The sequence below is a fragment of the Anarhichas minor genome, unplaced genomic scaffold (genome assembly GCF_050575085.1).
Source record: "Anarhichas minor isolate MPS153535 unplaced genomic scaffold, ASM5057508v1 ptg000021l, whole genome shotgun sequence".
NCBI lineage: Eukaryota > Metazoa > Chordata > Actinopteri > Perciformes > Anarhichadidae > Anarhichas > Anarhichas minor.
The window spans coordinates 6,215,086-6,230,773 of NW_027466467.1; the positions used below are offsets into that span (position 1 = coordinate 6,215,086).

The 15,688-nt window shown below is 40.3% G+C and overlaps 2 protein-coding genes across 2 annotated transcripts; both read right to left on the reverse strand.

The window, feature by feature from the left end:
• Positions 1-3,723: 3,723 nt before the first annotated feature.
• Positions 3,724-6,400, reverse strand: LOC142954611 (blue-sensitive opsin-like). The gene is made up of 5 exons (XM_076095724.1): positions 6,022-6,400; positions 5,744-5,912; positions 5,500-5,665; positions 4,875-5,114; positions 3,724-3,828 (listed from the first exon to the last, which is right to left on the reverse strand). Exons 1-5 carry the CDS (start codon positions 6,398-6,400, stop codon positions 3,724-3,726), a joined length of 1,059 nt encoding a protein of 352 aa, XP_075951839.1.
• A 1,552-nt stretch (positions 6,401-7,952) lies between these two features.
• LOC142954609 (blue-sensitive opsin-like) lies at positions 7,953-9,426 on the reverse strand. Its single transcript, XM_076095720.1, has 5 exons — positions 9,048-9,426; positions 8,785-8,953; positions 8,541-8,706; positions 8,147-8,386; positions 7,953-8,054 (listed from the first exon to the last, which is right to left on the reverse strand). The coding sequence occupies exons 1-5, from the start codon at positions 9,424-9,426 to the stop codon at positions 7,953-7,955; spliced, it is 1,056 nt and encodes a 351-aa protein (XP_075951835.1).
• Positions 9,427-15,688: the final 6,262 nt, after the last annotated feature.

Below are 15,688 nucleotides of genomic sequence, written 5' to 3' on the forward strand. Positions count from 1 at the left end.
CAGCTTGGCTCACAGGTCAACAAAAGCTGCTAGTTTATGTTAATCTGTTGTTTCTCTCGAGTCCACTTGTTGCTCAAGTGGCTGGCTCGCAGATTTGTTAAGACCTCCATGTGGGACAAGGACTGCAGATCAAGGAGAAGATGGATCCTGAAACTAAAGAAATCTGTAAACGTTTCTACTATTTTCCTTCATTTAAATAATATGTGTCTATTCATGTTTGACTTTGTATTTTCAATATTGTTTATGAAGTACTGCTGCATTGTCTTAGGGGGGAGTATTTTGCTTTCAGTATCTTGATATCATCCAAGAGGTGGGGTTGATATTAATGTTTTTTGATCCCTATTTTCCATGTGATGCTGTGATGTTTCGAGGGTAGGTCTGGAATTCCGCTAGTTCTGGACTATTCGTGATTGGTAAAAGTCCACCTTTGCTCCCCATCGCGTTCACTTCACATCAGGTAATGATCCGTGTTCTCAGATTTGTGCATAGATGTTGTTGAGGGACGATGTGATGAAAAGAGTGGTCTTGTTTCCCCCTTTGCTTTTCCCTGCAGCACAGCTGACCCGTGGTGGCCTACGACCCAGAGGCAACGGTGTCAACGTATTGATTCGACTGACTGATTTTCATCTGTTCTCAGCAGCATGACAGGCAGGCAACATGTAACCACGTGTGTTTGCTTGTAATATTCATCATTTTCAGATGTAAAACTAAAAATAAGAGCACAAAATCTTCCACAGCATTTTCTTTTCAACATAGCTTGATATGTTTAGATGTATTGTGTTTGATATATATTGTATATTGATGAACGCAAGAGTTGGTTACAATACTCGGGCACATACGTTGTGAAGTGTAAATAGTATGACTTGTGTGACTAAAGAGATTAATGGGTAATCCTATTAAGTTAACCCTCTTTGGCTTATTGGCTTAAAGCACAATGATATATCTTGTTTCTGTTGCACTTTTATTATGTATAATATGTAGAAAATCATTCCTGCTCGCAAATATGTGTGTGTGTGTTCGTCTGCCAAGTTATCCTCTGAACTCTGTACGGTAAAGTCTCGGCTTGGTGAGTGAACTTGTGAACCGCGTACCTGCAACATTGTGGGCAAGAGGTAAGAATGACTGACAGACTGGATTTAATATGAGTCTGGCAGTGTTTTCAGTAGAAGGAAGACCTTGACTCAAAATATAATTATAATATAATAAATAATATAATAGTCTAATATGTTATCGAACATTGTCTTATAATACTATTATATATTTATTAGTCGATGTACTATCAAAATAAAAAGACCTACTCCCCTTGACAGTCTTTTCAGTACTGATTTACTCACAGTTGTAAGGTTACAGTAAACAGTTCACGCGGTACTTGCTGTGTGAACGAGGCAGTTTGGCGCCATCTGTAGGCTGAACGTTGCCTTGTCTCAGTCTTTTACACCACAGTAGTGTCCGATACATTCTATTTTGAATACATATGAATGAACTGGTTGATATTGCATGTGAAAGATCTGCAGATAGACAGATGGGCTTCAAATGCTAGACTGGGCTTCCACTCTCCCATTTGAAGACTCTCCTAATTTAATTCCTGGTGCAAGTTGACACAACCAACAAACATATATAAATGTTTTCCTCATGTGCTTGAATGTCAAAATAAATGTTACCGCAAATTCTCCCTCCAGCTCACTGATGATGTTTTGCAACACATTTTAGTTTCAAAATATCCACAGTGAGTTGGAGGGACATGTTTGGGCGTTCAGAAATGTGCGTGTGTGTGTGTGTGGGTGTGGTGGGGGGGGGGGGGGGGGGGGGGGGGGGCACTGCGGGAACATGTACCTTTTCTTTACTGGGACAAGCATTACATATGGACCCAAGAACATCCCCCTAATCTCAGAAACTATCTGAAGAGGTGATCCCATGTAGTGTTTGCCCAACATTGTCAGTAATTGCCTCTCAAGCGTCTGCTGTTTACTAACTCAAGGTTTAACTACAGGTTAATGAATCTCAAAGCAGACGAAGCAGGTGAAGGAGCCCACAGCGGCAACGAGGAGGTTTGCCACAGCCAAGTTTACCAGGATGTAGTTCAGATGAGACCGGAGCTTCTTATATTGAACAGTGCATGCAATAGTGAGGATATTAATGGCTGTGCTGGCCACAAACAGGAAGAACATAAGTGCTGACATGGAATAAAAGATCGCCGTGCTCCCTAAGTGATCTTGGGGAACCAGGAACGGGCTGAGGGATGTGATTTTGTTGGTGTCCAGTTTGATGGGAATCCAGAAGTCTTCTGGGAACTCCGTTGGGCGAATTCCCCTCATTTTTCTCTAGTTGTGTGTCAAATAAATTAAAATAAAAAAATGAAATAATACTGACACACTTGATGTCTTACGTCTTCTAAAAGAGGCTTGTCTCTTGCTGATGGGGTGTCAAAGGCACTTTTATAGGGCTTTTGACTATTACTCAGGTTTGACTTAATTTGCTTTAAGGAGGGGCTTTAAAGCTTTGGTTCACAGCCAATACGCACAGACCTCACATATGCTACTTCTGTTGGGGAAGTGCACACACATGACGCACTCCCAAAATAACATGCATCACCTTTGATGGTCAGAGTCAGAGTCAGTTGGATGCATTCGGCCCTCAGTTATCCAGGATGTACCTAAGGCTTTATGTTACCAATGTTTTCAAAGAAACAGCTGTTGATTTAGTCAAATATCAAAAATGAGTTTGCAAACTAGATTTTGTAATATTTTGGTTAGAATCATCTGTTCGTGAGAGTTTGAAATCCTTAACAGTAACAACTTCTCTGCCAGGTGTGTCTGCAACGACCACTGCTGTAATGTTTGATTGAATGACTACAACCCACAATTGTCTCTGCAAGTGTATCAGACGTGTTTTTCACTTGCACGTCTCACACAAAAGACATATGCTCTCATTTGAATTCATGCAGATGTCTGCCCTGTCTTTGTGCCGGCACACATCTCAGCCCCGTCTCACGAGCGTAACCGCAACTTGACTTAATTTATGCTTAGCAAAATATTTTTGACAATACACTTGTAAACGTAAGGTTGATGTCTAATAAAACGGCACGGAATGACTGTGTGTCTGGCTGCAGAGCAGCGGCAAAGGCGGTGGCGATGCACTCAGCTGTGTGACCATTTGCGGCCCCTATCGACAGGGTGTCGGTTAAGAGTTTAAGAGTAGAGAGTGGGGAATCAGTAGTCAGCAGGCAGTCAATGGCAGTATCAAACAGGCAACAAAAGGTGTTTTGAGAAAGTGTGAGTCACTGCAACCACGAGAAGTCCTTGAGCACGCAGCCATAAATGAGCACCCAAATTATTATTCAGTTTCGGTGAAGCAGTATGCGAGATTAGCCGTGGACAAACACAGAGATGCACACTCACGACTGATGTCATAATCTCCTGGCAGAGATAAAAAATAACTTCAATGTCACCACTTAACTTTTCTTCTTGCATTTTGCAGTGAATATGTGCTTTACAACACAACACCCATATAAGGAAAACATTCCAAACCAGTGAATGTCATCAACATAAATACACAAACCACTACTACCAACTGTTGTTTTTTTAATTTTTAATTTTGCAGATTATTTATGATTTCTTTATGATTTATGATCAGCAACATTGCAGTCATATTTTTTCATATGACAAAATACATATACTGTTATATACAATTCACAATCATTAGTGTCAAGTCTTGATGTTCAGTCTAAGCAGGCCCAACTTTTGAGACTTCGGTCACTGACGCTGACGTTGACGACTCTTCATCGTCACCTCCACTCATCCCCAGCATCTTCATCATGGATGAGCGGAACTGAAAAGGAAAAAAACAGATCATCAAAGTAGTTAACATGTACATATGGTATCTTTTTTTATCATCATGTATAAAGATAACTGATATACCATTAAAGGCATTATGTATAAAATATAAAAATTTACTTTGGCACCCACCAGTGGTTTTATCAAAACAGGCACTGCGGAAGATACTGCAAACTGCAGCAGTTTTCAGTGGGATTGTTTCAATTTTCAAAAACTTAAACATATTATATTTATTCGTCTACACATGACATAGCAAAGTGAATAAATCAATTATTTTTTTTAATTGATAAAAAAATATTGCAGCAGTAGAGTATACTCGGATCAATACAATACAGCATTGACTCAAAGCCTGAAAGTTACTGGATGGTCTGTCAACGTTAATATTTGCAGATTTTCAACCTTATTTCTAGCTATCAAAGTAGATAGTGTCAAAAAGGCCTGCAGTTGTTAGTGATGTTCTCTGTGTCTCTGGGGCGCAGCTGCTAAACCTCTTGTTGTTACTTATACCAGTGACGGGACAGTAACGTACTTAGTATACGGAAAAACTACAGAGTGCTATTTCAGCTTTGGTAACTTTGGGGGGCAATACCTCTTTAAACCTTGTTCTCTTTGCCTGTGTTACACATCCAACAGCAAAAATGGCAGCCAAAAATATAAGTGCAGAGGATGTAAAAGACGGCAAGGATCTTTGACAGTGTACATGTGACAGTGCTTTGACTGACTCAGATATTCACTCGGAAAGCAGATAGTACGCACCGGGGAGTTCATTTCTCCAGTGGACTACATTTACCATTAGCACTAACTGGACATCCACATAAAAGGTGACGGATTTTCTCTTTAAAAGCTAAGAGGAGGAAACGGTATGCTCATATTACAAAATGTTGCACTCAGACTGAAGTAAGATTATAAGATTGTACACACATGAAACATAGAGACTATTTTTGCACATTTTCAGCAGTCCAACAGTTTTCCCGCATGCTTCTTTGCATGAAGCAAAAAGAGCATCGTTAAAATTGTTCTTCATCACAATATTTAACCAACCTGTTTATTGAAGACAACATAGATGATAGGGTTGTAGACCGCAGAGCCCTTCGAGAGGCAGGAGGGTATGGTCGCCAGTCTCAGGTCGAATGTTTGTCCTCGATTATTCACGACCCAAAGAGCGAAAGAGGCGTAAGGCAACCAGCACACCAGGAAGCCCATCACCATGAGAACCACCATCCTGGTCACCTCCCGCTCTGCCTTCTGGGTGGAAGCAGACTCTGCTTGGGCCTTCGCTGCCTGTTGAGGGAGAAAGGTGAGTTGGGTCAAAGATTTTTTTACAAAGCCAGTAGTATCACCGGCAATTTCAATGACTGCATGTGTTAAGTATTTTCCGAACCATGCCTGTCAGAACCACGTTGTTGATGGGACTGCTTCACAAGGACTGCACATCGACATGTATCGACTCAAATTTGCACAGTCTTGAGATAAGTCAGTCAAATGATACTTTGGCCTTGAGACATAAGATGATGTGCCTTTAAATATAAATGCTGTTCAATTCTAAGAAGACTTTTTTAGTGATAAAATTACATCTTTTCAAAACAAAAACATTTTGGTGAACCAAAGTAACTACATTTAAGTTTTATGTTATCAAATTGAAGATGTTTTTTGTGATTTGTCTCACCATTTTGAGTGTAAAAAGGAGCTGGCTGTAGCAAAAGACAATGGTGGTAAAGGGAACGGCAAAGCAGAAGCAGAAGAGAAATATCACGTAGGATTCATTGTTGTATTTGTTGTTGGTGGTGTACCAGTCTGGACCACAGGAGCACTGCAGGCCTTCTGGGATGTACCTGGAGAGATAAACACAAGAGCAATGAGTGAGCACACCAGCTTTGCATCCCTGTTATCAGTGCAGATGTAATACTGACCTGCTCCATCCGACCAGTGGAGGAACTGAGGCAATCAGTGCAAACACCCAGGTGAATGCACAGCAGGCTAAAGCATGGTCGGGCTTGAAAATAAAGTTACCAAGTGGCTTGCAGATGACCAGCCATCTTTCAAAAGCTATCACAGCAAGAGACCACAGGCTTACCATACCTGAAATGAGATGGACATACAATTATACAAGTAATACAAAATCCAGTAATGGAAAGGCATGATCAAATGGAATTAGTTTATTATTTTGAAACTACAGTACAAATCTTACCGCCAAGCGTTGCCAAAAAGCCTTCAATTTTGCATGCTAGTGGTCCAAAGATGAAATATCTGGATGCAAATGAGCAGAAGGCGGTGAAGGAGCCCACACCGGACACAAGAAGGTTTGCCATGGCCAAGTTCACCAGGATGTAGTTGAGGTGGGACCGGAGCTTCTTGTATTGGATGGTGCATGCAATGGTGAGGACGTTAATGCTAGTGCCACACACGAATGTGAAGAACATGAATCCTGCCATGGAGTAGAAGGTGGCCGAGTTTCCCAAGTGGTCCTGGGGGACCAGGAAAGGACTCAGTGACGTGATGTTGTTGGTGTCCAGGGGGACGGGTATCCAGAAGTCCTCTGGCAGCTCCATGCCACGATTTGCTTTCATTTAGACGGTGTTGTCGCTTCGTCAATGTCACATATATGATAAAATAAGAAAAAAGAATAAACTATTTAAGAGACAGATCTCAATACTGGGAAGTCTGTGTCCCTAACGTCTTGTTAAACTTTTGTGGAGGACTGGCTTTTATAAAGGTTCCCAGGATGTCCCTTGTGCACATCAAAAGATTAAATTACTATAATTGACTGATTCATTCGGGTTTGCATTGATTGGTTTAAGTCATTTAGCGGTTGACAGTTCTGGCAGCGCTGCCAAGTAGTTTACAACCCGCATGTTTGAAAAAAGTGCGGCAGACGACTCTTTCATTACAGCTGGCATCGAGGGTTGAGGACAACGTCTGCCACGCATTTAAAGACAACAGCACATGCTACAAATTTTGTATTTAGTGTTAGTGTCATTGGAAAATACACGAAACACACGTGCACAAGCTAATGGTTGGAAAGCCTGCGTTGGTGCTTATCTAACAGCAGTTTAAGAGATACAGTAGATCTTTGTAAGAGGTTGTTGTTCATGGTAAGCAAGAGAATGGTCTAAATTATGAATGTGAATGCTGAAAGTTACACACATCCGGCTGTTAAGAACATCACCGTATTGGTCAGTGAACAAGAATTTCAAGATTTGGTCGATCATGTCAACATTATCTACAAATATCTGAATCTAGGAACACACAAGCATATAAATGTGTACACGGTGCACTTGTGTATGTACACAAGCACACTTGCTCTTAACATCAAAACTGATCCAAGCAGGTTAATCCCACTTTTTTAGGGAAGATTGCAGCAGGTCTTTGCTTGATAATCTGGTTTCCAATTACATTAATTCTAATCTCATGCACTGTAGCCCTTTGTAATCCACTCTATTGGTTTTAACTCAAGCTGCTTTGTGTTACCTTTCTGGCCTTTTGCCTCCTTTCTCGATCTTAAAGAGTGCATAAGATGTTTTGAACACGGTGTAATTGCAGAAGATGCTTACCGTCCGGTAGCTCTGTTAATCCAACAACCCAAAGCAAACAAGGAGAGGTTTACATCATTGTATCAGGGGCCTCCCCTGTGATATTACAGAGACGGGAGGATGACTTAGAAATGAACAAATGGAAAAGCTTTCGTTGAACTGCATAGGGACATTCAAAGCAACACAATCAAACAGTGATATTAACACAAATGATCAGTCACCTCTGCAGCAGTAGCTTTAGAAAAAACTAAAACATCCTTAACAGAAACCAATATGTTAGTTTCCCCACATTGCATATCTGAATTCCACAGTTAATAATGGGCTACTTTCACAACACACCCATAACAAGAAACTGCAGTCCAAACCAGTGACTGTGTTGTTTCTCAGTATCCACAACATACAGACACCATATGCAGTAGAAGTTCGTATTATTTTTTTTATTTTTCACTTTGCAGATTATTTAGGATTTCTTTATTATTTAAATCGCATATACATTTTTTTTTCATGTGAACAAAACACACGTACATTTACTGTTATTTACAATCCACAATCATTAGTGGCAGAGAAGTTAACGGTCTTAATGTTCAGTCTAAGCAGGCCCAACTTTGGAGACTTCGGTCACTGACGATGTCGACGACTCTTCGTCATCAGCTCCACCCATCCCCAGCATCTTCATCATGCATGAACGGAACTGAGAGACATCAAAGGAAAAATACATTTTAAAATAAGCCTTATAAAGCATACCTGTAGTAGGTTTTCAACATTTCGGGACATCCAACTGACCTGTTTATTGAGGAGAACATAGATGACCGGGTTGTAGACTGCAGAGGACTTGGAAAACACAGACGGTATAGAAGCAAACCTCAGGTCAAAAGGCTGCCCACGGTTGTTGACCACCCAAAGAGCAAAGGAGGCGTAAGGCAACCAGCACACCAGGAAGCCCATCACCATGAGAACCACCATCCTGGTCACCTCCCGCTCTGCCTTCTGGGTGGAAGCAGACTCTGCTTGGGCCTTCGCTGCCTGTTGAGGGAGAAAGGTGAGCCAAGTCTCATGACTTATGGGTTCTTCATGTTTAGTGGTACATGCACCAAATGGTTAAGTAGCAGTATTACACAATTATTGGCCAAACAACATTCTTTAATTCTGTTTTCATTTTTTCTTAACTTTGCCTCACCATTTTCAGTACAAAAAGGAGCTGGCTGTAGCAAAAGATAATGGTGGCGAGGGGAACAGCGAAGCAGAAGCAGAAGAGAAATATCACGTAGGATTCATTGTTGTATTTGTTGTTGGTGGTGTACCAGTCTGGACCACAGGAGCACTGCAGGCCTTCTGGGATGTACCTGGAGAGATAAACACAAGAGCAATGAGTGAGCACATCAGCTTTGCATCCCTGTTATCAGTGCAGATGTAATACTGACCTGCTCCATCCGACCAGTGGAGGAACTGAGGCAATCAGTGCAAACACCCAGGTGAATGCACAGCAGGCTAAAGCATGGTCGGGCTTGAAAATAAAGTTACCAAGTGGCTTGCAGATGACCAGCCATCTTTCAAAAGCTATCACAGCAAGAGACCACAAGCTTACCATACCTGGAACGACATAATGTAGGATTAAAAACATGTTTTACCTCATCAAAACTCAAGTGTCACAATCTCATACAATGTGTCTCAAAGTTTGTCTTACCGCCAAGCGTTACAATAAAACCTTCTATCTTGCATGCTAGTGGTCCGAGGATGAAATATCTGGATGCAAATGAGCAGAAGGCGGTGAAGGAGCCCACACCGGACACAAGAAGGTTCGACATGGCCAAGTTCACCAGGATGTAGTTGAGGTGGGACCGGAGCTTCTTGTTTTGCATGGTGCATGCAACCGTAAGAGCATTGATGAAACTGCCCACAACAAATATGAAAAGCATGTATATGGCCATTGCATAGTAGGTGCCTGAGCTTGCTAGATGGTCCTGGGGGACCAGGAAGGGGCTGAGAGACGTGATGTTGTCCGTATCCAGAGGGATGGGGATCCAGAAATCCTCCGGAAGCTCCATGACACGGCCGTGCTTCATTTTGACCCGAATGTGAAGAAGGAAAATCTGAATTTGCTTTTCATGTGATAATCAGCTCAGCGTTTCCTGCTCTATGGCTATGGTAGTCTACTACAGAGGAGCCCCTTTATAAGGCTGTCTGATGGAACATTTCAGTAATTAAATGATTAAATAATGAATTGATCCAGTAAATATTAACCCCTAAGAATAGTCGAGGAGATTAGAGCACTACAGGAAGCAATGCACGATCTACAGACATATTATACAATGGATTAAAACCTGGCTAGAAGCCAGTACAAGATTTTGGATCAATCATAACACTGATTTTATCTCATCACACTGTAAAATCTAATTAGTTAACCTTACTTAAAAAAACCATGCAAACCGATTGCCTTGAAAAAAGCAAGTAAAGTAAGGTACTCATTTCATTCAAGTATAAGTATACTTACACTCGAGTTTCAGTAACTAAAAAAAAACAAGTGAAGAGTACTTAAAACTTTACTTAAGATGTACTCTTGACTTAGTAAAGCCTACTCAGAATTACTATTTCAAACAACTAAATAATTTCAAGTGAAATATACTTTGTGTGTATTCCAAGCAACACATTTATTTAAGTCAGGCTAACTTATGTGACATTTACTGCTACTTAATATTTCTCAGTTGTATTTACTTGAACACTAAAATCATTTACTTGGTAAAACCATGCAAACCGATTGCCTTGAAACAACCAAGTTCATGTTACTCGTCTAACTTAAGTATGTCAAACATCCTTTAAACAATAATGAAAAACAGGTTCCATTGTCTTCAAACAATCACATTTACACATAATAAATCAAGGTAGTGACACAGTTCAAAGTTCTAGTATATGATTTTTTTATTTTAACATTAGGATTTGGTTCAGATAAAAACATTTAGTAAAATGTACAATTTGATCATCAAATAGACATGTACTGGAGGTTCTATATTTCACAGAGGAACAACTTTTTCACAATAGCAATTTAAAACACCAAATGCTCAGCTATGTTACACTGCTTTGCCAACTCACTGCTATAGGAGTATTGTGAACAATTGAGTCTGCTGGACTGTCTTTCCCCCCCCCCCCCCCCCCCATCAGCCTACATATGCCAGCATCAAAATCAGTGATGGTACAGTTATCTGCCATCAATACTTGCCAGCTGTAGTATAAATTGGGCTTTATAAAAATAAATGCAATTATAATACTGAAAAAGAAAAATCCAACCCTGATCTTTAACCTAACATACAGTCCTGAAACACCGTTAATACTGTAATAGCTATAAAACGTCGTTGATAGACCAAACTTGGTAAAGAACCAACGGGCTGACAACTACAAAGTGGCTTCATTCAGTTAGCAGAACAGTATGAAAGAGAAAGGACTCTGGCATTGGATCACACACTTTTTTAACATACACTGGCACACTGGCAGCCTCTGGACATGACTTGCTGATGAATCCATGGGCTAACTATTTGAAACGAGTGCCTTAATATAGTTAACGTAACAAAAAGCAACTGAATCTAATGCCAAACGTCACCTTTATACAGTAATTTACGTTCTAACTATTTTTAAGAGTTTGCAGTTTTGGTGGGAGTTTGTCTTGTGCCAAGCGTCACTCTTTGAATGAAGTTGAAAGTGTTTTTCATGGCTTTAGGGTATTCAGTCCAAGTGTAAAGAAAATGACAACCCAAACAAGAGGCAAAGTGCTTGAGGTAGGTTCAGGAGATCATCCATTACAATACCTTCCTCAACAATGATGGAAGTAGACACTGGGTCAAGGTGGAGTTGATTTGGAGAGAGGGACATCTTCACTGATGTTCGTCAGCACCCCAACAGATACTTGCGCCCAGGCATCATCCCTGTCAGAATCCTGTGTAAGACCAAACGGAAACAACATTACAACAAGGAAATATAAATTGTCAGTGTGTCATATGTCCCGTCTACGCTGCCTTCCAGCCTTGCCCATAACGTTTTCCTTTCACACACACCTGCATTTAGTAGTTGTATCCACATTAGTGGGCCTAAAACAGTTTTGACCAGTTTACAGAAGTCCAGTAAAGAAGATGAAAGAAATTAAGTATTGAAGTCTTCCTCACACTAAATATTCTTTGCCATCCTCGTTAGATTGTATTAGCTAATGTATTCGAGGGAGAGATATGATCTACCTCTTGTGCATTATACACAACCGGAGATGGCAAGCAGGCTTAGCACCGTTGAGCTGAGCAGTGCAACCCGGTGGCATGGACTGCGAACGGAGTTAGTTCAATATATGGCTGCTTCACCTTATGGGTGATGCTACCAGCCTAGCTCATGTGAAGCCAGGAAAATACACCTTTATCCATATGCATTAAAAAAAAATTGTAACAAATTTTTGGGGGGCATTTCTGCATTAACAGTAACAGTAGAGAGACAGAAAAGGCAGGGATGAGAGAGGCGATGACATGCAGCGAAGGCCTCCATCCAAATCAACTTCCGGCCGCTGTGGTTGGGACTCAGCCTTGCTGTGATACGTCTTGAGGCATTATGTTTATCTCAGGATCACCTTGAGGGAATTTCTTCAAATTTGGAACAAAGGTCCACTTTTGGTGGTGAAAGATCACAGGTCACCGTGACCTCACAAAACACATTTCTGGCCATAACTCAATAATTCATATGCTAATTATGACTATTTCACACAAATGTCTAGGATAAGATGTAACTATGAGAACTTACAAAGCAGGTGTGGTAGAAGTGACTGGGGTCATCACCAAGTAGAACAGGGAGGCCTCTGAGTACAAGGGTGCACATTGCTGTCACATCTGGTTTCTAGAAGTGGATAATTAACAAAAAAAGTTCAAGATTATGTAACATTCAAATCTGACCATACAAATATGTTTGTCAATGAAACAAGTGTCACCAGAATGTTTGTTTGACAGTACGGACTCACCCGTGAATCAATTTGCTGCACAAACTCAGCAGATGTCTCTCCAACACTTCCGTTCTTGGACTTGAAGATTGTGACAAAGTGCGGTGTTTTGTAGTGGTCCACAGCATCAAAAAAGTCATTCTGCAGGTTTGTGGTGGCTCCAGTTAAACTCTGCAAACACCTAGAACACACAGAAAAAAAAACATAGTGACTAAATCGGCTTGGACCAATGTGGACATTTTTGAAAACCATTCTGCAAACAAAAACACCATCACAACTGTTGACATCACTGCAATTGCCAAATTTAAATCAATAGCATACTGCTATTTAGTCACCAGGCTGAGTGACAGGACAAAGTATTGATTGAAAATTGATTTTCATTTAACTTTTGCTACAGCGAGCTAGTCTATTAATTCTAATAAAATTGTAGCATTAACGCTTTGTCAAAAACTGCTCTACCGCTGATTATAACTCCTTAAGCCTAAATATCCTCCAAATTATAGGCTACTGGCATCTCACCCTTAGTGAACCGGCATCCAGCGTTGACGAAGCAGCTCTTTAAGAGCCCTCAGGCAGTTACCGTGAGCACTTCTTCTGAAAAGGACAAAGAATATTTAAGTTAAAAGGAAGTTGTACTTATGTTGTTATTTAGAGACAAATCCCTTGATAAATGCATGCTTTACCGGCATCACAGGAATAAACATTTGATTTTGTTAAACTACGTAATCTTTTTGACACAGGTCAAAGAAGCTAGCTAAGACCACCAATATCCCTGACAGACAAAATAAATGACTGGGTCATAACGTATACAAGCCTCCTCAATATAATTGTGGGATTTTTTTGTTTTAAGTTACCATAAAATGGAGATTGAGATGATTTCTCCTTCATTATCAGTCACAGACAGCTTAATGTAGCTGACAGCTCGAGAGGGGGAAGGAAAGGTCGTTAATTTGCGCATTCAGTGAGGCTAAAGAGCGGTGTGCGCGCGCAGCTGCAGCTTTTAAGCACTTTCACTGGAATCGAATTAACGTTGAATGAAGCCGGTGGCTACTCGCGTCCATGTGAAAAACTATGGGTGTGTTGGAAAGACTGTTACAACGGCAATAGTCATTAAATACACAGACGTAGCATAGTCTTCTAGTTGTCCACCTAACGCGGCTGAAAACTGCACGTTTCAACAACACCGTGTTTAACGTCGCTCTCAAAGCACGGTTCATGCTGCATTCACTTGTAACTCGGAATTTCCAAGTTGTAATGTCGTGCGACCTGCGACCAAAATACGTTGGCTGTGTCAACTCGAAGAAAACCGAACAATTAAAATGTACATCGGACTTTCCACTTTCGTTATGGAAAAATTAAAATATGTTTTCATGCGAACCTGGAGCAGTGGTGGGAACAGCTAACGTTAGTCTTCAGGCTACCGCTAAAACATGCCTGAACAAGTTTAGCTAAGCTAATGTGCAGTGACTGTTAGCTAAGTCAGCTAGCGTTGGCTAGTTAACAATTAAAATATGTTTGCAGGCGAACCTGGGGCAGTGGTGGGAAAAGCTAGTCTTTAGGCTACCGCCAAGACATGCCTGAATAAGTCTAGCTAATAGACGAAATGTGCAGTGAGTGTTAGCTAAGTCAGCTAGCGTCGGCTAGTTAACGATTAGCAAGCGTTAGCTCACGCTAGCTAACATTGGCAGCAGTCAGAAACATAAACATTTTACACACAGTTACTGTTTGCTTGATGACTTACCTTAATATTCTCCAAAAGACAAAATGAATCTTCACAAAAGCCAAGTGGTTTGTCTTTCTTGTCTCAGCTACCGAGTCCGCCGATCCACCATCTTGAGCGCACACATGGACTGAATGTGTGCTTCTGCGCATGCTCAGACCTCAGCCGTTTTTTGTTACTTGAGTGTTTGAAGTTAGCTTAACTCCAAACAATAAAGTAAATAGTTTTTTTCCACCCGCAATTAACGCTGACTTAGTAAAATCTAGTAAGAAGTCATATTTTGGATGACAAAGTAAAGTTAACTAATTAAATCTAAGTCTGGACAACTATTACATTTTACAGTGCTATTTAAGGTCAAACGCAATGGTATACAGTACATTGAGACACACACAATAAGTAGAGCTGCAGAAACCAATATTTGCTGTTCACTGTGTAAGATGTTGATCATTACATACGTTTGTATCCAATAGAAAATGCAGAACACGTCATGGCCTTTCAGACGGTTAGTGCAGACTTATCGTCACATATAGCTCCACTTCCATAACAGTAAGCAGATGTTAACAGAACTTTCCTCAAAGTTGACCTCAAACGCAAGCACGCCTGACAATGTTTGATTCTGATGTGGAAAAATGGAAATGCTCTGATTTGTGATGAGATCCATGCTCAACACAGAGTAATCCGTCTTTGATCCTGATACGATAATGAGTAGAGAACATCCATCCTAATACTAGCAAAAAGCAGGTTACCCAAAGATAGCCTGAATGTGATTAGCAGTTCTAATAGCACTGATGACTGGATTAGCTGACTCAAAAAACAATGGTCTTCCTTCCAGATTGAATCCGATTGAACCAGTTTGGGCACCATTCACTCATGGGTGAATACATGTTTATGTCAGTACATATAGCATTAAAGGTGTGCCAAATATCTAAATCAAAAAGGCAATGCAAAGGAATTTGGCCTAATTGACCCTTTTATTTTGAAAGGGGGTTGTAATAAAGGACTTAGACAGGAAGGTCCAGAGGAGATATACTAAAGTATTCTGAACACACTTTTACTACAGGTGTGTTGTAAAAACTCCCTACGTTTGTTGAGCAATATCTAAAGTAAGTTGTTCATTAGGTAGACAAACGAAATATTGAACCTAAAAGGAAACTTGAAGAGATGTAGTTTATATGTTACATTAATTGAAAAAATATATTTTCAACCATCAATTCGAAAGTATTTGTACATCATTTAGATTTTTTAGCGGGTTAAAAGGGTTTTGTATATGTTGCCATCTTAAATAACTTGAGGACACAAGCAATAAGAATACAATTTAGATTTTAGAACATTTAGAATAAAAACATAGCAATTGTAATGTTTAAAACAGCTTCGTTCCTCTGGCTGTGACACTCCTTATTTCATCCTCCACCCTCCATAATATAGTTTTTGTCATTTTCTTGAGAAGCAAAATGGGACTACAATCTGCATTTCGTTGTGCAACCCTGTTGTACAATGACAATAAAATAACCTTGTAAAACTCTAGATATGATTTTGTGACTTCTGTATAATTTTGATTGCTTAGACTTCTGATTTTATTTGTAACAAATCCCTTCCAGCAGCTGTCTATATGGCGATGAAATGTAGGTTGATAGATGTGATGTAT

What these genes read in the sequence shown, in the direction of transcription:
- LOC142954609 (XM_076095720.1), bottom strand. Translation starts at nt 9,426, where the DNA reads ATGAAGCACGGCCGTGTCATGGAGCTTCCGGAGGATTTCTGGATCCCC. An exon ending in CCACTGGTCGGATGGAGCAG is followed by an intron (nt 8,707 to 8,784) that starts GTCAGTATTACA and finishes TTATCTCTCCAG; the next exon opens with GTACATCCCAGAAGGCCTGC. An exon ending in TCCTTTTTGTACTGAAAATG is followed by an intron (nt 8,387 to 8,540) that starts GTGAGGCAAAGT and finishes CTCCCTCAACAG; the next exon opens with GCAGCGAAGGCCCAAGCAGA.
- LOC142954611 (XM_076095724.1), bottom strand. Translation starts at nt 6,400, where the DNA reads ATGAAAGCAAATCGTGGCATGGAGCTGCCAGAGGACTTCTGGATACCC. An exon ending in CTTTTTGGCAACGCTTGGCG is followed by an intron (nt 5,913 to 6,021) that starts GTAAGATTTGTA and finishes ATCTCATTTCAG; the next exon opens with GTATGGTAAGCCTGTGGTCT. An exon ending in TCCTTTTTACACTCAAAATG is followed by an intron (nt 5,115 to 5,499) that starts GTGAGACAAATC and finishes CTCCCTCAACAG; the next exon opens with GCAGCGAAGGCCCAAGCAGA.